Consider the following 24,564-nt stretch of genomic DNA (forward strand, 5'->3'; position numbering starts at 1 on the left):
GGTGTCCTATTTTGTTTGCCAAATTGTTTCTCCATGCAGCGGCCTTGTTCGTCAAGTTTCGTGTTTCGGAGTTATAGAGTTGAGAGAGGGTTATAACCACAATTGTATAGACTCCTCGTCTGTAGATGCCTTCTGGGACTTGGGGAAATGAATTAAAAAAAATAAAAAATATAAAAAAATCGTATATGTAGACAAGGAAAAGGAGTAGTCCAAGAACAGATTCATGTGGCAAACCGCTAGATGCTGTTTTCCAATCGAATTTATTGTTTTCAATGGCTACGTGTTGTAGGAGGTTGGTTGGCTAATCTTGATCCATTTATGCAAGTTTTCGAACACTCCATAGGGTTTGAGATTATGCAGCAGACGACGGTGCGTTACTTTATCGAATGCTTTATCAAAGTCTGTGAATAAGATATCGGTTGCGAGCAACTTCAGTCAGGCTGTCGGTAGTTTCAAGTTGGTTTGTGACGCAACCTTTTCCCTTTCAGAACCCGTGTCGAGCAGAGCTGATGAGTTTATTTTTTTCAAGTGGTCAGTAATGTGTCTGTGTACAAGTCATTCCATTAGCTTGCGAGGGACAGAAGTGCGTGAGATAGGTCGATAGTTTGAGGAGAAGTTGCAATTAAACAACTAAGGTGGTTTCTATGTGATCAAAACTTTTTATTCATTAATTTTTTCAAAAGTAGGTACAGAATGTGTAAAAAAAAAAATTTTTTCGAACTCCAAAATTATATTGATGATCACATAGAAGCCTATAGAGTCAAAATAACCCCAAAAAATAGTGTTTACTCGAAACAAAATTTATTAAAAGATTTTGCTTCTAGTAAAAGTTATGCTTCAAAACAACTGTATTTTCGAAAAATCTGCTATTAGGCCTCTAATATTAGTTCCCTAACCACGACTTACAAAAAATAAACTTATTTGAAAAAAACTCAGGCATTAGCAGTACACTGGATGAATAAGCCCAAAAATTTCAAGTAGTTATCACATTTATGATGTTTTTCGTGAGACAATTTTCTTGAAAAACGATTTGGTAGAAAATCAAAAACCAAGAAAGTAAATTTGTTTTTAAAACTAAAATCCTCCTTTTAATTAAGTTTTAGTTAAGTGTTCAATAAACCCTTCTTGATGGCTTTTAGTTTGTTTTTTTTTGCTTTAGTCTTACCTGATGTTGTAATAAGTAAAGTTTGGATGCTGTGTCGGTTCATTTTTTCAGATATAATATTAAAACAGACACCGGTCTGTATTCCAAGTTTTTCATACAATTTTTTTTTTATAAAATTGACCTTCGTTGAATTGAAGAATAGAGAGAATTGGAAAAGTTGGTACAATGATGAAGGATAGCTATCCTCCATCATTGTACCAACTATTGTACCTAACCACTTTTTCATAGTGTAAACTTTTCATTGACTTCTTCGAATGGCAATACCATAATAATTTGTTATTAAATTGATGGAATTGTTTGTCAATTTTCCTTTTTCACCAAATGGTGGAGAGGTATTTTTATATTCTTGTACTAGTATTTTAAGTCAAGAACCTTTTCGTCTGTTTACATGTTCAATACATTCAAGTTTAACAGGTGTAATACCAAACTGTGCTTCGTAGGGTTTGAAGTAAACAACTTCTTTGTAAAAAACTGTGTCTATATCTCTAAGATACTCATTATAAACTAGTTTATTTCGACTCACAGATTGCTGAAATATATTAATAGCACCTGAGGATTCCATTGCTCCTGATGACTTTTGATGTTAATTTTACAATTATGTGCAACATTAAAATTTGTGTATTCTACTGTCCCTTTTTTTCCACCTCATATTATACACTGCCTGCAATGTTTTGATAAAACAATAACATCCAAACACTTTACTTTGCTTACTGCTGGCACTACACCGTTCAACGAGGAGTGTCCTCTTTTTTGTCAAGTTCCATCAATCAATAAACGGCAAGAATGCATACCTGGGGCAATTTCTTCCATTTTTCTTTCATTTGCAGCATTTTGCATACTTTCTAGTGCAGAATTTTCTTATGCAGAAAATAACTTATTATTAGTATTTCTAAAGGAAGTATTAGATGTTGAGTGCATATTCATACACCGTACAAATGTTTTAATCGATTTGTGCCCTTTACCAATTTCTCGAAATGCCATAACCAATCGAACATTAATTTCACTTGGTTTACAACCATACATTTTTCAGAAGCACTAAAAGTTGAAGTATACTTGTGACTTTTATTTTTACATTTTCTACAAAAGTAAACAATTTTATGAGAAAATTCCTTTTTATCATCCAAACTATTAGATATTGTGACATTGGCTTCCCCACATTCTTGACACTTGTTTCTTACTTCTATCATTTCCATAAGTATTTTAAAATTTATAAATAAAAAATAATCATCACTACTTCCAGAATGTTCAGCTGGTTTAATGGTAAATTCTTTTTTAGTGATATTTTCAATATTTACATTTTTTTTTATTTCCATTGATACCACATTTATTATTTAAAATATACACAGATTTTTTACAACCACGAGTCCCAACACCCTTTCTTGATGACTTTCTTTTGTTATTTTAAAAGTTTCCCATATTAAATCTTTATTATTTTACTAGAATCTAGCTAAAATGATAAATAATTTCTACAAAACACATAGGAAAACAGCAAAAAGTAAAAAAAGTTATTATAAAAAAGCCTGCATACTGTTTGCACTTTGCAACAGCATAACTTAAAATTATTAAATATTTAACAACTTGGACGAACAAGGCAACATTAGAATAGCAAAAGAGATGTACTAGTTTAAGTTTTAAGGTACATTTAAGATAATAACTAAAAAAATAAAACGGTTGCTATGGCTGTTGCTAGGCACTAAAATTATACCATCCTGTATAAAATAGTAAATATTGTTAAAAGCATAAACAAACAGAAAGAACGTTATATTTTACATTAGAATATCTTATTTGCCAAAAAATCAATTTTTGAAAAAATTTTGACTTTTGATTATGAAGAAACCACCTTAAAGTATAATTTAAAATTATTTAAGTGATTAACTATTAACTATAAAATTTTAAGATTTCTATTCTGCATTTTTTTTTTTAGCTACAAAATAATTTTTAATGTAAACCCATAAAAAAAAACTAAGCGCGAATAAGATTTGTATTTAATATCATTTGTTTACCAACACATGATATTTTTATTAAAAGTTCTTCATTTTCATTTTCCAATATTGGAACAATGAAAAAAAAGTAGATGTCAATAATTTTAACAGAAAAGTGAAAAAGGCACTTGAAATGCAACGCCATTAATGCGCACCTTCAGTCGGCGGTCTGAATGAGAATGACGGAGATTTGAATCAGGACGACGGTGGTCTGAATCAGAACGACGTCACGACTTTCTTTTGGAAACAGGTTTTAATATTTGAATGAAAAGAAATTATTTCATTGATTTGCTTTTGTTTTGATTTTTGTTTTTAACAATTTTTACATAAATATTCAAAAAACAGTGGGCGCCTATATTTTATAGAACTTTACAAACAGTATCATCAACACGATTTAATAATAAACAATATCATTAAATATAAACTTATTAAAACTATAAACAAATCTGCAATTATCTGATTCTTCGGTCTTAAGTTTCTTACAAAGTTTCTCAACGTTCTAATAGATGTTTTTTATAACTTGTCGCTATGAAAATAGCTGTTTTTTAAAAAATTCAACGCAGACATTCATGATATAGGTCTTTCTAGATTAGTTAATTACTAGTAAAAATTTATTAAATTACTTCTTCATTTTTTTTTAAACAACAAAACATTGAAATGTTATTATAAACTATATTGAGATTTCTATACTAAAAAAAAAAAATAATTAACAAAAAGAGTGTAACAAAAATAGTCAAAACTATTAACAATACCATAACATTAAAAAAAAAAACACTTAATAAATGTACATATCAAATGTCACAAACAAATAATCAGCTGTATCTCTAGTGTTTTCTACCAAGAAAGTTAGACGTGCATGACTAACTTGTGCAGTTTTATTTTCCTTGTTTCTGGCTGCAATAGCTTCAATAGTCTCAGACAAAGAACCTATTTGATGATACTAAAAATACATAGTAATAGAAGCACCATGAATTATTATTTTATGTACAGGTTGTGACATAGGTATGGTTTTTTTAAATGTTATTAGTAATGAATGCAAATAGATATTCAGATTTCTGATTGAAAATCTACATCCGGTCCTGTAGTCGTGCTACGTTTATTCTGATTTAGGTTCTCTTTGTGGTACACTATAAATAAGGAAATAAATACATTAAAGCATATACAATACCAACAAAAATGTCTAACCTTGAAGTGTTTTTGTGAAACATAGTATAAACAATTTGTGTGTGTTTATGTGTAAATATATATATATATATATATATATATATATATATATATATATATATATATATATATATATATATATATATATATATATATATATATATATATATATATATATATATATATATATATATATATTTAAACAATTTTAAAATATATTCTACAAAATAGAGTGCTCAATCTTCTTAAAAGAACAGAGCAATTATAAATTAGTAGAAAATCACTTAACAAAAATTTTTTACATTTTACACTGTGCTTTATCAATAAAAACTCATCAGAAATGAATGATCAAATTAATAAAACAATTTATACCAAAAATTAAACTACAACTTCCTGTAATGTATAAAAAAAAAAGAGGGGCGGAGAAAAATTGACCCCCCCTCCTTATGGATCATCCATAAATGTATGCATATTATACCATAATATTATTATTTATTTAGTACCTAAATTACAGGAGTAGTTAAACTTTTACTGTATTGGCACAAAATAACTATGAACAAAAATTTATATAGAATCAAAGCAATACAAAACTTACCTGGACAAAGTACTCCACTATTATAAGCCATAGTTTGAGAAACAGCGCAACCACCTCCTAATGTGATTAGACTGACATGATTCAGAGCAACTACTCCATGTACCATAAGTCAACACTGTTCCATTACAATTGTCATTAAAAGTAGCACCAGCACATTGACGATTTCTTGTCTGAGTAGGTGAAGTGAAACGTAACTGACAACTTGCTGAACATGCTCCCCGTGCACTAATAAAATCTAAAATGTAACCAAAAATATAGGAAAATGCATGCAGTAACAAACCTAACTACTAACAGGATGATTTCCAAAAAGTTTTTCTAGTTTTTTAAAACCACTTAGTTCTTAGGTCACTACAAATTTTTTTAAAAACTTATAATGCTCTCTTAACACTTGTAAAATTTCAATATCTTTTAAAATTCAATATTTATTAGGAAATTAAAAAAAAAAACATTTTCTTTAAACTTTATCCCACAAACAGCTGCTCATCGTTATAAAAGTATAAGGACCTGAACCTGACTGTATTTTTAACTATCATTTTTTCATTTATATTAAAACTTTAAAGAAATAACAATTATATATTACCTACTAATAAATTTCACTTTTATAATTGTAAACGAAATTATATGAGATGGACTTAAAGAGAATCGAGGACTTTATTTTATTTTTATTTAAAAGTTTATTTAAAAATTTAAAATAAGTAAAACCTATTTTTTACATGTTAATAACTGAATAAAAAGCACATTAATTTCGTTTTTATAATAATAAAGGAAAGTCCCCTAGACAAGATACTCAAGTATTGCAGTTTTGAGTTTGAAAGCTTGTTTCAGGACAACTACCATTCAATGTAGCATCAAGACGTTGCCGAGTCTGAGTTTGAAATAGAGAAACATTAGGATTCGACTGACAACTTTCTGAGCAAGCTCCCCATGCACTTCATGCACCATAATTACCTATTGTTAAAAAAATTTATTTGCAAAAGCTATAAATAAATTTATTTTTCCCCGTGGATATGTATTTATATTTTTTGCAAAAAAGCATTGATAATTAAAACTCATTCTGATACTGTCTTGGAAAACAGTTGAGTATGTTTGCAAATATATAAAAAAATTCAGATATAAAACATCTCCCACCTGAACAAGGAACATTTTGATAAAAATGTTCCTTGTTCAGGTGAGAGATGTTCCTTGTACAAAGTTGTTGATCATTTAAACTGACATTATTACAGCCTACATAATTGGATTCCACATAGAAGTACCAATACAAGTGTGGCTTCTATATTAATATGGACCATTGACTTGAGTGTTACAGGAGGCAGAACAGGCATTCCAAGAACCCCAACCACTCAATATTCCTATTTTGAAATTTTAGGAATAATTAGGAATAGAGCAACCATAGTAAAAAAATACAATACTATTTGTTTTAGCATGTTTTAATTAAATTAGCATAATGTTTTATGTTGCATTGCTACATAGTTGTTAAACATATTTATCTTATAATTTGCATGACTAAACATAAATGTACCAATTGTTATTGAAACATTTACTAATGAATATAATAAAATTAATTAAATAACATATGAAATGTAGTTGGATTTAACTCCAAGATCTTAAACATTAAATTTATTTTATGTGCAAGACATTTGTTTCAAGGTAAAAACTGAATCAAAATGGTTTCTTTTTTTCTTTAAACAAGTTTGCGTTATTTAATAATATAACTTTGCATAATCTAATTATTTTTACTTATTTATTTTAAACAATAAACAAAGCATATTTTAAACAATAAGCAAAGCCAAGCATATAATTAAAAAACATTTTATAATATTACTTGGACAAAGAACCTCTGGATTACAGTTTTTAGTTTGAGTTAAAACTTGTCCGTTACAGTTATGACCTAAAGAGGCTCCTGAACAAGTACGAGTACTGGTTTGTGTTGGCACAGTATAATCCAGTTGACAAGAAACAAAACTTTCATGATAATAAGCATACTAAAAATCACAATAAATATAATAACAATTATATTACAATTATTATAATAAATATTATAATTATTATATTGATTTTTGTTGAAAAACTGATTTTTTCAGAATTTAAACACAAACCTGGACAGTAAACTTGCTCATTGCAATTTTGAGTATCAGTGAACACTGCACCATTACAACTGCCATTAAAAATAGCACCAATATATTGACGATTTCTTGTCTGAGTAGGTAAAGTGAAACTAAACTGACAACTTGCTGAACATGCTCCCCATGCACCCCATGCACTAATAAAACCTAAAATGTAACTAAAAATATAAGAAAATGCATGCAATAACAAACCTAACTACAAACAGGCTTTTTTCTGAGAAGTTTTTTAAGTATTCTGAAAACTGTTTAGGTCACAAAAACTTTCTGAAAATTTGTTCTCTTTTAACATTTATTATTTGAAGAAAAATATAAACCTATTGTTTGAAGAGAAAAGTTGGTAAAAATGTTAATTTAAAAAATTTTCCGAAAGTTTCTCAACAAAAGGTGAAAATGAAAGTTTATCTTTAATTAAATTAATTTTTTTGAAGATAAACTGTTTTCATCTTTTCATCTAATTAAAACTTACCAGTTGAATATGTTTGCAAATATATTAAAAAAATACAGATATAAAACATATCTCACTGGAACAAGGAACATTTTGATTACAAAGTTGTTGATCATTTAAACTGACGTTATTACAGCCTACATAATTTGGATTCCATATAAAAGCCACAATACAAGTTTGGCTTCTATACTGATATGGACCATTGACTTAAGTGTTACAGGTGGCAGAACATGCACTCCACGAACCCCAACCATTCAATATTCCTATTTTGATATTTCAAAAATAGTTAATAGAGCAACCATAGTAACCATAGTAAAAATATACAATACTTATTTGTTTTAGTATGTTTTAATTAAATTAGCATAATGTTTTATGTTGTTAAACATATTTATAACTATTTGTATAGACATAAATGTAGGGATTGTTATTGTAACATTTTCTAATGAAATACACTGTGTACAGAAAGTTTAAAAGCACTTGTTTTTTTGTAAATTATGGTGAGAATAGACTGGTACAAAGAGAAAACCTGATGCAAGGTCCGATGTAACCTGATGCAAGGCCCACATTTGTTTTGAAGCCAATTATCAAGAAAAAAAACACAGCTTTGAAAGAAAAAACCCTAAACCGTTGAAATGAAATATCAAACACAAGTAATTAAAGAATTAATGAGAAGAAGGTGTAAATAAAGTTTAAATGCACCTACAAACTTTTTATAATCAAAACATATTAAGACGGAATATGACCCCGTTATTTTTGATACATGTTGTAATCACCTTAGCATTAATTCAATAAGGTTTTAAATTCAATAAGTATTTTAAGCCAGAGTTTGGTCAGATTTTGTGACTAGTATTTGCTTTTTTGTTAATTAATAATCCATCCAGCTCCAAAACTTTTTGATCAGGTTTAAGCCAGATAGTGCTAGTGAAGGCATGAGTTGAATATTACTTTCAGGGAAAAATTCAATTATTCATGTCGATAAGAGATATATTATTGACACTACCAGTAGATAAGTAATTTCTACATTAAATGATGAAATATTCAAGCCTCAGCCAATTTGTCAATTGCTCATTTTCATTTTATGCATGTTAATGACTTGCCGATTGGTTTTCACTGAGACAGTAATTTATTTGGTTATCATTTCTTAAAAGATTTATACACATTAAAAAAACAAGTGTGTTTGAACTTTTTGTACAAGTTGTAATCTTTTGTACACATTGCTAAGTTCAAACTGAATTCTTTAAAATGAAACATTTTTGAAAGTATACACACTGGTGTTATCAGGATGTAGTTGGGTTTGAACCTGACTACATCCTGATCTCAATCTTGACTCCAACATCTCAAATATAAAAATTATCTTATATGTGAAAATATTGAACTGAATCCAAACTGATTCAAAATGTTTTTTTTTGCCTTTATTTTTTTGTTTAAAGAAAGTTCTTATTCAAGTCGTTATATTGTATTTAACTATTTGTAAATATTTTTTTTATTTTGGACAATAAAAAAAGCATAGCAAATAATGAAAAAACTTTTAAAATATAACCTGGAAAAAGAACATTACAGTTTTTAGTTTGAGTTAAAGCTTGGCCGTTACAATTAACACCTAAGGAGGCTCCTGAACATGTACGAGTACTGGTTTGTGTTGGCACAGTATAAACCAGTTGACAAGAAGCTGAACACGCTCCCTATGTTGACCAACCCCTTAATACACCTGAAACATGAGAAAATGAAAATAAATTTAAAAAAACATGCTTAAAACACCTAAGACTAAAACAGAGAATGAAAATAAAAAAAATCAAAACTAATGATGATCACTAAAATTCCCATTAAATAAAACTTAAACTTTTTTACTTTTAAAAACTTTTTTATTCTTTTTTACTTTTAAAAACAAAACAAAAACAAAAATGCAAACAAGGTACTATCAAGTTTGTAAAAACAACTTAAAAAATTCTATGTGCAATAAAAACATGTTTCACAAAAAAAAAAAAAAAAAAAAAATTTAAAAAATATTTAATATTAGTTAATAAAAGTACACAATTACATTTATAAAGGAAGTTTTTCTAACTATACAACTTTTTCAGCTTTATATTACAACTACACTTATTACTCGCTTTTATTAAATTTATTTTATTTAAGTTGATGATGCTGATGTCTATAAGTCATTATTATTTAAAAAAATCATTTTTTATGCTTTAAAAATTATTTTAATACTTTTTTACATTTTCACACAAGATATAACAAATCATATATATATATATATATATATATATATATATATATATATATATATATATATATATATATATATATATATATATATATCAGCAATGTCAAGGAAAATTTTTTTGCCTTACATTGATATGACCTATGTCAGTTGTAAATTAATCAAATAATGTTAAATAATAATTGTTAAATTAATTTACCTCCTTATACTTTTTATGTTAATTTTACAGATGGACTAATTTTTTCAGGCATTTTTCTAAAAGGGTATTGGTTAAGGTTTTGCAACTTGAAATTGTGGAAAACAGCCACTATAAATTAATAATGTAACAGACCGACCATTACCCGTATTATGGGTTGCTTTCTGCTAGTACTCGTAATGTCTCATGTAGAAATAATCAATGTAATATAATAAAAGTATAACTAAAAATAAAATCTTTGCTTAAAAAATAATTGAAAATTAATCAATGAAATAGTAGCTACAATTTGCAGATATTTACATATAGTACATATATTAATCTAAAATTAACCTATTTGAACAAATATTCATAATAATAATAATAATAATAACAATGTTAAACAAATATAACAATAATAATAACAATAATAATAACATTAATAATAAATAATAGTGATAATAATAATAACAATAATATTAAAAAAATTGATTTTCTGCTCACTTAATTTAAAACTCATGTGGTTGGTTATGTTAAATAAGTCAAAATGCATTTAGAAGGCCTTGCTACTTGTTTATTTTGTATGGTATAAAAATACAGTTCGCTAATATTTGGTAATGATAATACTTTTATTTAGATATGTTTAATGTACATGAATTAACTGTGTGGTGAAGGCCTATTGTTAATTATTTTAATTATTTCTTTTCAAAAAAATTTCAAACATTTTAGTTTTGCTATTAAATTTTGCATTAAAGTTGCTATTAAAACAAGTCATGAAGTTTTTAAATTATTTTGATAATTTGCTAGTTTTAAGAAACCACTATTTTTGATATTATAAAATTGAAGTTTTTAGAGTAACTTGTTTGTTTTTGTAAATTTTTTAATAAAGTTTGTTTTTAACAAAAATAGATTTAAATGTCATTTGTAATACAAGTTTAAGATTTGATTTTAATTTGTTAGTTAGATTTTGTATGGAGCATGTTGGTCTAAAATTTTTTTAAAAAATAAAAATAAATTATTTGTAGATTAACACCATCATCATTTTAATATAGAGTTTGAAACTTTATAATATAGAGATTTTTAATATAGAGTTTGATATGAAGAACTTTTTTAATTAATCTCATTTTTATCAAAATTCGTAAAACATCAACTGTAAGCTTTAGTTCGAGATCAAAAGGGTACCTAATAACTATCTAAGTTTACTTAAGCTTTCATAGGTTGCATAAAAATTAATTGTAATTACATACTATATTGCAATTATAATTATATATTATAACTATATATTATAACATATATTTCAAAGTTAATAAATATTTGTGATTTAGCTATTATGCATCATAGTAAGATTAAAAAGGATTTTAAAAAGTATTCGTAATATTATAAAAGTAGTTACAATTACTAATTGTTATAGAGAAAAAAATGTCAAAGTGCCTGTCCTGCTTTCATTAATGTTGGTATTCGATGCATCCAGAACATTTTTGGAGGCCCTGGGTTCAAGATTTTTGTAATTTTAAAAACTTGTTAACTGTTTTTAATTCCTTTTTTGAAAGCAAACAAAATAAACTTACATTTAAATAATTAAATTCACGTGGATTATAAATGTATTGAACTTTTACATCATTTAATATTTAATTGTTTAGTTCAAAGAAAACAGCATTTTAACAAATGAAATAGCATTAATCTTGTAATGTATCAAGACTATTTTTAATAAAAACTCATCCAAAAGTCATACATTTGCCTAATTATCAGTTGATGTTCACCAGAGTTATTATTCTCTGACCTGATTTAGTACAAACACCCTACACCAACAGTCAATCTTTTTAATTAGAAAAAAAAAAAAAAATATATATATATATATATATATATATATATATATATATATATATATATATATATATATATATATATATATATATATAGGCAATTCCACGTAAAAGAGGAAAAAAAAAAAAAAATTCACGCCGACATATAATAACTTCATTAAACTTATTTTCCAACTATTTAAGAAAACTTTTAAGAAAAAATTTTATTAAAAAAATTATTTTATCATACTATAACATACTTTTAAAGTTGTAAGGGTTATATGAGCATTTTATATAGTCATGTTGTGAAGTGTTGAAAAAAGTTTCAGTGCTGTTTTTTTAAATAACTATTACTTCTAATTTTGACTAAAAGGCAAAATTAAACATTACGCATAATTTTTTTTATAAAAACGAACTCTAACTAGGTCTAAATGAAGAGCAAATTAATAAAAACAAGACGTTACGACCGTCACAAAAAAGTCGAAAAGCTTTTTTTATGCTTCTTATAAAACTTTTTAAAACTACAACTATATTAAAAATAAAGATACTCATACATATTTTATCAGTTTCAAAAAAAAAACATAAAAGTGCTTTTGATCACCATTTCAACATGTTACTAAGTACGTTATGACCATCAAGATATACTTGTTTTTCCATAACGACTCCTTGACTTGAAAAAAAATTTTTAAGCACGAATGATTAAATTCATTTCAAACAATTTACATCATTTAAACCAAGTTATAATATAAATCAATTTTGTTTATTGTTTAATTGGCAGTTTGTTTATTCATTTTATTACTAAACTTGTTAAAGTTTTTTTTGAAACTATGAGTAACTAATTTCAAAAAATTGATGTAAAGAATTTTTTTTAAGAAATAAAAACTTTTAACAAAAAGGCAATTTTTTTTTAGATTAAACATTGTTTATAATTTGTCCTGCATCATTTTTGTTCAACCGATTTCGCGATTGTTTTTTTATTTACAACATTTTGCAGGTTTTCTCAAATAGATAACAGAGCATATATCACAAAGAGCAGCCACCATATTTAATAACATATTTAAAATGCCAAAATCAGATGCTGAAAGATCGAAAGCTTATAGAAACAGAAAAACTATGTTAGAAAAAGAAAGAAAGAGAAATTATCTAAGGCTGCAGTTATTGACACCAAGACAAGAAAACAAACAAAAAAATCAAGCGAAGGTTCGCAACCAAAGAGCCATCGTGGATAACCTTGATAATGTTATAAAATTCATACTTTTTAACATAATTTAATTGGTTTCATAATCATTCATCTTTTTTTATGTCATTCATTGCGTTATTTGTTGTTTTTCCTTTATGGCTTTTTCATTACGACCTTCACAGTTACGACCGTCACAACATAAAACTTAATAAAATTCTAGGAAAACTTCAAGCAAAATCTATGAAACTCACCATATAGTAAGTTCAATGTGTAGTTAAAGAACACAGCAAAGGATTTTTTCTTTTTCACTGTGTTGATGGCTGCATAAAGATTAACAAAGTTTATTTGTTTAGATTTGTCATAAAGTAAGCGTTACGACCGTCACGCTACGTTGAGTTGATTTTTAATTTATGTTGAACACTTGAATGATTTAACTTTTGCATACTAAACTGTATAACAGTATTTAACATTTTTGGAAATTTTTATGTAAATACCATTTTTGGTTAATTTTCAATGGCTAAAAAAGCATCAAATGTTACGACTGTCGCTTGCATGGAATTGCCCATATATAATTAATATATATTGACTGCTGCTAAATATATATAAACTTCTGACTTAGGTTTGCACTATCCTTATTTTTTGTTCACTTAAAGAATAAAGAAAAAACTTTTTCTTTGTCTTCTTTGAAAAAAAGTGTCTGAATTAAAATCAACAATTTAGAAAATATATAAAAAGTTTTTTTATACAATTTTTTATGTTTATATGATTCCAAATTACAATTTTTAATTTCATTTATATGGAAAATTGTCAACACTGTTTCAATTACCATCTGGTTCCCTAAGATTATATATTGCATTATATATAGTATAACTTAAAATTATATAATTATATATTTCATTATATATAGCATAACTTAAAATTGTATAAGTATATATTGCATTATATATAGTATAGCTTAAAATTGTATAATTTATATATTACATTATATATAGTATAACTTAGAATTATCTAATTTATATATTACATTATTTATAGTATAACTTAAAATTATATAATTATATATTGCAGAGTTTGTGATGAAACAGGCGGAAAAAATAATAAGCTTTTATATGGTTTTTTTATAAAATATTTGTAACTAAATTTTTTAGGTAATGACAAAACTTGTTGATTTAACAAGTCTTCCATATACTTATATCCTTATACGAAGTACTTATATAAAATATAAGCATTATGTGACTTTCTGCACGCTTTTGTTTTGCTGTTTTGTCAGCATTTTTCCGTTTTACACTAACATAATAAATGAACAATTTGAAGTCGTTACACCTAATTTTAATAATGGAATGTTAACTATTTTAACCAAGTGCGCGTGGAAACACAATCTGAATATAAAAATGTGCAAATGAAATGAGAATAGAAAATTAGGAAATAACTATAAGAAAGTTAAAGCTTCTGAATATTTTTAATTTTGTAAAAACGTCAAGTATGATTTATTTAATTTATTGTTAATAATATTCCACACATCGTTTATAATAAAAATAAATTTTTATAATGGAGATTTTTTTTAAACTCATTTTTGTATATAGCATAGGCTTTTTATTAACTAGTATTTATCTTAAATTAATTAAAAACAATTCTACTGTTTAGAATGTCCATAATCAAGGATATTCCAGAAGGAAACAAAGTAATGTTATCAACATTTATGAAATGGAAAGTTGAAGAGGAGATAAGCTTTAGAACTGAAATTACTGACGGAATTACATACGTTATTGAAATATTCTGCAACGTTTGTACAAGAAATAGGGAAGGGGTATTACAAGGTTGTACAGAGCTGATGAAGATATGACTGACGAATTAGCAGTATTCAGTTTCGAAAATAAAAAAGAGGAAAGACAGCTGACAACAGTTGAGGAGAAAATCTGTTATTTAACTTACAACTAAGGGTTATTCCATATCAAATCACCTAAAGGCTCCCAGGGTACCTCCTCAGATTTGCTTTAAATTTTGACCACATACAGATCTTATGAAAAAAATACAATCCAGAAAATTTCAGCTTGATTGACCTATTTGTTCAAAAGTTATGATTGAATTAAAAATGACCAAAATCCGAAAAATTTGTGTATCAGGAGCGTACAGCAGTTTTTTTCGATTTTTGACAAACCATAACTTTTTAAATTATGATGGTGATCACCTGAAATTTTGTAGGGTAATAGTTTTTCACCCAAATAATCCATTATTGCAGTTGTTTTTGACTGATTTTTTACAGTTTTTGAGTTATTGTACCTTAAAGTTGCTAAATATTGCAACATTATAAATATTTTTTCGAACTTTAACGTGTTACAGTTTAATATTTACTAACAGAAAGTGGATTTTTTTGTTACCTTTGTGTACTTAGGGTCACCACTTGTTAGAATAATCAAAATTATGCATTAAAAATAAATTTAGCACATGCAGCAGCCTATTGAAAAATCACTTTTTTTAAAAATTATGATAAACTACATTGACTATGCTGGCATAGACAATAGCGTAAACAGTTGAAATAAATTATGAAACTTTTTAATGTTGAGGTTTTATATATAGACAATCACCAAAAAAACTTTAAAGACCTATACTCTATCTTATGACATGATTGTAGCCTTTTGAGAGTGATGATATTTTCAAAAGGACTATGATTAGACTATGAGCTAGCCTTAGGTCATAGTCTAATAATTAGTCATAGGGATGTCAGTAGTATATTTTTTATTTATCTGTGAATGAATATATTCAGTTTTCTTTTTAATGACATAATGTCTTAATTTGTACTAATAATAATAACATAATTAGTGTCGTAATCAGTGTCTGATATTTGTTATTTTCTTTGAGGTTTAATATGTTTATATCTTTTTTAAACTTTTTAGACTAGTAATAAAAATAAAAAAATAGTAAAAAATTACAGAGAAATGTTGTGTGGGGAAAGTTTTAAATGAAGATGGCGACAAAACGTATTATTGTAGAATGATTGGAAGAATAAAACTAAAAGATATTGTGAACACAGATGTTGAAGTTTTAATTCAAAGAATTGGACACACTTTTGAACTAAATGAGGAGATATGTTTTCACCATGAAAAAGCCTATATTTCTAGATATGAAGCGCTTCAAAAATACTGCTGTGATCCGTTTAAAGTCCACAAGAAAAAAATTATTAAGGGATTGTGTAAAGTCGATATTTTAACAGCAAGTCAACTTAAGATCAAACCTGGTCAAAAACTTTGCACTAACTGCTGGAATGAATTCAAAATTGAACAAATTACAGGAAAATTTAGTCAAGAAGATGAAGAATTAGATGTTGATGATGAGAAGTTTAGTTCTGCAGACCTAAATAAGACAGTTTTAAATGAGTGCTTCTTTACTGGAAATATCTCCTCTAAAAAATGTAAGTAAATGGACAAATTAGAATATGGAAAGCAAAAAGTTAAAAAACTGGAAACAAGTAAGACAAACTTAGTTGCATCAGCATTGGATATAGACCCAAAAGAAATAATATCTGAGAAAAAGCAAAAGTGCATTAACTGTAATAATTTAGACAAACTTTTAGATGCAATAAAGGAAAAAGGAAAAATCAGTTTGAATGAAGAAAAAGTTCAGTTACTAACATTAACTCCTGATAGTTGTTCAATTAAAAAAACTTGCAATGCATTTTCAGTTTCAGACCATCTTGTTAAGAAAGCCAGAAAGCTGAAAAATGAAAAGGGAATACTTGCTAAACCTGAGGCTAAAGAAGACATCTTATGGAGGATATTGTTAAGCAGAGAGTCATTGAGATATATGAATCTGACGAATACACTAGACAATGTCCAGGAAAAAAAGACTTTGTTTTTGTGCGTATAAATAATGTTAAAGTTCATAAACAAAAACGCTTAATATTAGTTAGTTTAAAAGAACTTCATCTGAAATTTAAGAAGTTATACCCTGAACACAAAGTTGGATTCAGCAAGTTCTGTGAACTAAGGCCAAAGTGGTGCCTTACTGTTGATAGTAGTGGAAGTCACTCAGTTTGTGTATGTTCTTACCATCAAAATACTAAGTTGATGTGCTCTGCTCTTCCTAACAGCCATTTAATATATTAAAAAGATTTAATGAAAGTATGTGTTTGTAATATAGATAGTTGAAACTGCATGTTTCATCTATGTTCCAACTGCCCTGGTAAAATAAATTTGAAGACCTACTTAGGAAATGTTTTTGAAAAGAATTATTTTGATTTTGATAATCAAATCACATATAAACAATGGGTGTTAACTGACCGAACTGCACTTATTACAGTCCAAACAAGCATTAGTGAATTTATTGAAACTTTAGGTGAAACTTTGTATGACCTTTGTCACCACCACTTTATCAAAGAAGCACAGTCTTCCTACTTATCAGAGGCAAAACAAACATTAGACCAATATACCTGCATTATTCTGATGGATTTTTCAGAAAACTATAGTTTTCTTGTACAAGATGCAAGGGTTTTACTGGCAAGCCGATCAAGCTACCTTACACCCATTTGCTGTTTATTATAAAGATGAAAAAGATCACCTTAAATGTGAATGCTATTGTTTAATTTCTGACCATCTTTGTCATGACCAATCAGCAGTCCATTGTTTTCTCACAAAGTTGCTCCCTATGGTCAAAATCAAACTACCCACAGTGAATAAAGTTAAATACTTCAGTGATGGTGCTGCGTCACAATATAAAAACTAAAAACTAGCAAAAGCTAGTCTACGAGCAGCAATTACAAATCAGATTCTCACACCACAAGATCTGTTTATATGGGCTCAAAAAAACATCAAAGGTGTAAACATATTTTATCTTTCAAGTGATGATATTAATAACCATGAAACAACTTTTAACCTTCAGAAACAATATGAAGGGATGCGCACAGTTCTGGGAACAAGAAGCTATCACTGTTTTGTACCAGATTAAGAGAAATTGTTTTTACATAGAATCTCTAGTGATGCTGTCTATGATACTCAAGTGTTAAATGATATTAATTTGATTTTAAAAAATCCTTCAAATTTTCAACCCGATAAATATATTGCATGCTTTTACGATGAAGAATGGTACATAGGGCTTGTGGTTGATATTTGTAATGAAAACCAAGAAGTTAATGTGAAGTTTATGCAAAGAAACAAATTAAATTTAAAATGGACAAACGATGCATGATCAAGTCAGTGTTGGGTTTCATTTGACAAGATAATATGTCAAATTAGTGTTCCATTGATTAAAAGTATAAGTGCTCGTGACTATATTCTTGCTAGTAATGACTATGGCAGTATTATGAGTTATATAAATCAGAGATAAGTTAATTAGTTTCATGTATACACACTTTTTCTTTTAACTGATTATCTTACTCTTTGAATGCATTTTTTTACAGTATAGTTTGTATAAAATTTGAGGTATAAATTTTGTATGTGGTATTTTTTTGTTCTCCTTTTAAAAATATCATCACTCTCAAAAGGCTATAATCATGTCATAAGATAGAGTATAGGTCTTTAAAGTTTTTCTGGTGATTGTCTATATATAAAACCTCAACATTAAAAAGTTTCATAATTTATTTCAACTGTTTACGCTATTTTCTATGCCATCATAGTCAATGTAGTTTATCATAATTTTTAAAAAAAGTGATTTTTCAATAGGCTGCTGCATGTGCTAAATTTATTTTTAATGCATATTTTTGATTATTCTAACGAGTGGTGACCCTAAGTACACAAAGGTAACAAAAAAATCCACTTTCTGTAAGTAAATATTAAACTGTAACACGTTAAAGTTCGAAAAAATATTTATGTTGCAATATTTAGCAACTTTAAGGTACAATAACTCAAAAACTGTAAAAAAATCAGTGGAAAACATCAACTGCAATAATGGATTATTTGGGTGAAAAACTATTACCCTACAAAATTTCAGGTGATCACCATCTTTATTTAAAAAGTTATGGTTTGTCAAAAATCGAAAAAAACTGCTGTTTTTTTGGTCATTTTTAATTCAATCATAACTTTTGAACAAATTGGTCAATCAAGCTGAAATATTCTGGATTGTATTTTTTTCATTTAAAGCAAATCTGAGATGGTACCCTGAGGAACATTCAAAAAACTAGGTGATTTGATATGGAATAACCCCTAATAGTTTTAAAGAAGAATTTCAAATTATTCTTGTTATAATCTACTAATTTTTTGATGATAAAAAAAAGAATTATTTAAATAAGAAATTATAAAAATATATATTTAATAATATTAATTAATTTATAAAAAAAATTAATTATCAAAAAAATATCAAGAAATATAAAAACCGTTAATCGTAAATATTAAGTTAACAGCATTTTAAATACATATCAAAACAATGAAAGCAAAATATTTTAAACACAAATTTAATCTCTAATACTATTATAAGAACTTATTAAGCACTTGCGTTTTTGTTTGGTTGCGTTTGTTTTTACCATTAATAGTTAAAAAAAATAGCAATCTGGCGCAAATAAAAAACAAGAAGTTGGGAAGTATAAAAAACTGCATTGTTAAAGTAGTATAAATGCGCTGTTGTAGATACTACTTCAAACATTGACGAATGAAAGTCGTATAACAAATAGAAAACTTTTTATAAACACGGTCTTCCGCAATTTTCAAATTTCAAGATCGCTCTTGTGGCTCTGACCCGAGCACGCATAATTGCGCTTGATAACAAAAGATTATAATTTTATGAGCATGATATAACACGCTTGGCAATTTTCTTCATCACAAGCTTTGTATTGCATTATATATAGTATATAATACAATATATAATTGTATATAGTTGTAGAAATATGACATTATTCATTTCTTGTTATAATCGTTGTTATATTGTTGTTGTTATATTGTTGTTGTTATATTGTTGTTGGTTATATTTACTGTTATTTTATCTTTAGAAACTAACATTGTTTAATATAATAATGATCTGGAACAACAACTAACTTTTATTTATGTTAGCTTCTTATTAACACAAATAGAACTGTTAGTTTTTTGTGTTTTTTTCTGTCAAGTCGCATTGATTAAACCACTAAAAACCAGCTTTAGTCAAGAAAATTCTGCCGATTCGCCACAAATCACAGAATATGTCTCAGAACCTGACAAAGTTATACCATCTGAACCAAAACCAGCAACATCTGCAGTACTATCACCACCTCCGACATCCGCATCAACAGTAACTCCATCACCTCTGCCAATAGCATCAGTAACCCAGCTGTCTTCTGCACCAATGTCTCCATCAACAAACACATCACAACTAGCAATGCCACCCCTATTGAATACCAAGGTTGGAGATCAACAATTGTTCAACAAGCGTTCAACAAGGGTACGTATCCCGAGAAAATTTTACCAACCAGAATCCAGTTAATCATTGACATTTGACGACTTCAAGAAATGAACCTGAAAACTATGTTTATATCGATTGATATCGATAAAAACATGGAATGGGATGAAGAAATATGACATTAATCATTTCTTGTTATAATCGTTGTTATATTGTTGTTGTTTATATTTACTGTTATTTCATCTTTAGAAACTAACATAGTTTAAGATAATATATATGATCTGGAACAACTAACTTTTGTTTAATAGTAAGTAAAAAATATGAAAATGAAAGAGAATTCCAAAGTATTGGTCTCCAAGGAAAAGAAAAACAAGATGAATAGCACATTGATAAAAATTTTTTTTTTTTTAAAGGAACATTAAAAAGGTGCAACATTGCTTGGTGATGAGTCACACATGATTGAGTTTTAGTTAATGGAACTAAAGACAAAAGCTCACTTGAGCAACAAGCATAACAGTATTTAGAGAAAAAGATGCAATGTTATGATAGGATAGTTTCTTAAGTTTAGCAGCTAGACCTAAATTCATATAGTATATAACTACATTTACAATAGATTATGGATCTTGTCTGAAAAAGAAAAAGCATCATTAGAAAAACAAAATATGACAGCAATAATAAATATTCCACAAATAAGAGATTTATAGAGATAAATACTAAATCTATTAACTTAAATAAGCAATAAATAATAACTTAAATAATTACTAAGATAAATAATATTTACAAATTTATTCTCATACTTTTTAGATAAAAAATTGAGATAGAGTCTATTCTAAAAAAATAATAATGCAAATAAAAAACTCACCACACGACTGAAAACAAGTCATGTAAATAAAGTTTGCTTAATTGCCAACTAGATCACAGTCTCCTTGAACTTTGCTTGTTATAGGATTTACACAAGAATGTGAATGCTGCATGTTGCTACTTACTCCACAAACTTGAGAACAGCTTCCCAAGTACTCCAAGTTGTCCATTGTCCTTGAGCTGAATAAAAAATAATAATAAAATTTAGTTAATATAACATTAAAAAAAATTTAACCAAATTAATCAAAAAATTTTAAACTCAAATTATTTTTTATCAATTGTGCAAAATGATTTATTTGCTGATGCAATAAATTATTCTTTAAGCCCATAAAACATACCTTTTTCTAAACATTAAAAGCAACTGACTAATGAACTTTTAAATTTATGGTAAAAAGATAAAATGTATGATACTATAGAAGTAGCAATATGGGTATATTCATCAGATATTTTATTTACTTTTTTTTATCTGCTAAATATTCATTTTTTAAATGATTTTAACTTTTAAACTTTTGGTGTATTAGGAAAAATATTGAAAAAGTTATAATAATTAATTTTCTGTACTTTTTGTTTTTTAGGTATTCCTTAAAGAAAATTCAAATGTTTGAAAAAAGAAAAGTTTTCTCAAGAAATTGACATCAGGGAAAAAGGTTCTAAAGAAAGTGACATCAGAATCCTAATTTTGTAATGCCCATTATATGTTAAAGTAAAATGTATTTGAAGGTGACGAAACTTGCTTATTGATAGATCACAGAAATACTTCAATTTATTAAAATACTTCAAACAATAAAATTATCAGATAGCATATAATAAAGGCCTAATGCCAGTTTTTTTCACCTCCATCCTCTATTTTTAGACAGGGATAATATAAGTTTTAATGAAGAAAAATATAAAGAAAAATTCATTTAAGAAAATTATCAAGTTAAATTTTGGTTTGATAGTTTCCCATCACAGCATATTACAAATATGCTTTGATGGGAAAATGATTTGGGTAGATATAGTTATAGTCAGTTTTTAATAATAAAATTAAAATAAAGATAAAAAAGTTTGTGAAATCAAAGCCTCTCTGAAAATACATCAGGCAATACAAAGACTATTTTTAAGTCTTTGATAAATATATCATAAAAGGACCATTATACATATAAATATATAACAGCATACTTAGATGAGCACTCTGACATCATACTGAAATAAGGAACTGCCAGGGGTTTTAGTATATGCATGGACTAATATAGGAAGACATGCAAAGGAATGCAATTTTAAAAAAATATTAAGTTGAATTTCAAATTACTGATAATAATTTTAAGTATCAATGAAAGTTGTGTTTAATTTTTTTAATTTATATTATATAAATTATATAACTATTCATTTTTTATAATAAATGTTATTTCAAAAAAAAAAAAATTATTTCAGTTTTATAAATGACTTTTTTAGACAAAAGTTTTTAATGAACTTTATATAAGAATCATTAGATTTAATATATTTGGAAAGATAAAAAAATTTTTGTTGAAAAAAAATGACAAATGTTTTTAAAAGCCGTTACTTTGGCCTTTACTAATGTTTTAATACTATTAAAACATTTTTAAAATTAATGCTAATGATTTTTTATATAAAGTAATAATATATATTTTTAATGCATATTTACTAGATTGTGTTTATATAATTTTTTTTTTTTAATTAAAAATAAAACACTATAATTTAAATTAAATGTGCGTATTTATAAAAAAACATTAGAAGTTAGTTGTTTGTTTATTTAAAACAAGGAGATATAATAGACTAGCTGGAGGGAGAACGAAGCCAAAAATCATTTGATATCGTCGTACAATCTTAGTAGTGTAATTATTTCAGCAGCAAATTAAATGGCACCTTTGTTTCGAAAAAGGAAAATTTCGAAATTTAGTTAGTAATCTTTGAAAGCTGTAATTGAAGTAGATTACTCTCTTTAAAGTTGACTGGATAAGTTTTTATTAACTGTTCCAAATATCAAGTAGTAATCACAACAAAAATCATGATCTACGTAAAGTAATAGTTTTTAAATACCTTGGTACTAGGTATAAATATCAAAGTTTTAGACAATCTCTACTACTTGTTTGAACCTTGTCTTTTACTTCCCTTTTTAGTTATAGGTTTGTTAATTTCCTAAATAACATTTTTTGGGTGAGGAACTTAATATATTTCTCCAAGATTTTATTTTGTGTTGTAGTATTTTTGCTGGATTTAAAAAAAATTGTTATATATTAAATATAGAGATATAAAATACCTTTTTGTAAATCCGGCAAAAATACTAACAATTCTTCTCTATGTATTTATTAATTCAATTCTAATCTTAATATTTATTATTAGTCTTAATAATTAATTTTGTCTTTCAAAAATTATTTCAATGATAAAGACAAAATTAATAATTAATTTTGTCTTTATCATTGAATAATTTTTTTTTTAAGTGGATTGTGATGGTAAACTTTAAACTATGATAACTACACAGTACTTAAATTGAAATTATGTTACTACTGACACTGTTTCTTGAAAAATTACATATTTTTACTTCGTTCTCAGGTATATTATAAATCTTTGTTTAAAAAGATTTCTCATAATAATATAAAAACATTAGTATACATAAAAGATTCAAAATTTATTATTCCAAACATAATTAAAAACTTGGTTTAAATAATCTTAGAGTTTCTATTTTTTGTATATATATATAATATATATATATATATACAAAAAATAAAAACTCTAAGATTATTTAAACCAAGTTTATATATATATATATATATATATATATATATATATATATATATATATATATATATATATATATATATATATATATATATATATATATATATATATATATATATACACATATAAATAAACAGTTAAAAATAATTCACTAATTTTTCCTTAACTTTTTTTGCAAGGATTTTTTTAAAAGTTTTATAACTACTTTTTAAATTCTAATAATTAAAAAGGTTTTATTTCTATATTTTAATAATATTCTAACTTACGAAATCCATTTAAAACAGATCATCTTTTAAATAGTTTGATATTTAATAACATAAAACACAGCTACTAATTAATTAAAAATAATCACCGTCCTAGGTAATTTTAAATTTAGTCATCTAATATTTCAATATAATAAGCTCAGACCGTCACCGGACATAGTATAAAATAAAGTTTTAAATAGCGGTAATGCAAACAGGTAACTCTTCTCAAATAGACTTATATTAATCGATAAATTCTCTCAGCGTTCGAAATTATTCTCTCAGCGTTCGAAAATTATAAAGTTTAAACCCCTGAATTTGAGGGGGTTTAAACTTTGTAATTTTATATACAATTTTAATTGGTTATAAATTTTAGAACGCCATGAGATAATACTATGAAACTTGACTTTTATCGATGAATATGTCTAATTGAGAATAGTATACAAAATTTTTTATCAATTTGTTGCCCCTCGTGTTGGGGGAGGGAGGGGGAGGAAATAAAGTCAAAGGGCTTTTTCATTCCCAGCCTCCAACCATAGCAATTTTTTGCACAGCCTCATTCATTGACATAAGTATAAAC

At 26.5% G+C, this 24,564-nt stretch overlaps 1 protein-coding gene across 5 annotated transcripts; it reads right to left on the reverse strand.

Annotated features, from left to right (window-relative positions):
• Window positions 1–3,805: 3,805 nt before the first annotated feature.
• Window positions 3,806–24,183, reverse strand: LOC136076709 (properdin-like). Of its 5 annotated transcripts, none has more exons than XM_065790077.1 (7): window positions 24,009–24,183; window positions 21,008–21,186; window positions 9,015–9,182; window positions 7,003–7,176; window positions 6,729–6,888; window positions 4,907–5,141; window positions 3,806–4,074 (listed from the first exon to the last, which is right to left on the reverse strand). In XM_065790077.1, the coding sequence occupies exons 3-6, from the start codon at window positions 9,027–9,029 to the stop codon at window positions 4,927–4,929; spliced, it is 564 nt and encodes a 187-aa protein (XP_065646149.1). In that variant the 5' UTR covers window positions 9,030–9,182; window positions 21,008–21,186; window positions 24,009–24,183; the 3' UTR covers window positions 3,806–4,074; window positions 4,907–4,926. The 5 variants fall into 5 exon arrangements, with proteins under 5 accessions (XP_065646149.1, XP_065646148.1, XP_065646147.1 ...); XM_065790076.1 differs by having other exon boundaries at window positions 3,806–4,087; XM_065790075.1 differs by having other exon boundaries at window positions 3,806–4,274; window positions 24,009–24,169.
• Between the last annotated feature and the right edge of the window lie 381 nt (window positions 24,184–24,564).

This window comes from Hydra vulgaris, chromosome 02 (genome assembly GCF_038396675.1).
Source record: "Hydra vulgaris chromosome 02, alternate assembly HydraT2T_AEP".
NCBI lineage: Eukaryota > Metazoa > Cnidaria > Hydrozoa > Anthoathecata > Hydridae > Hydra > Hydra vulgaris.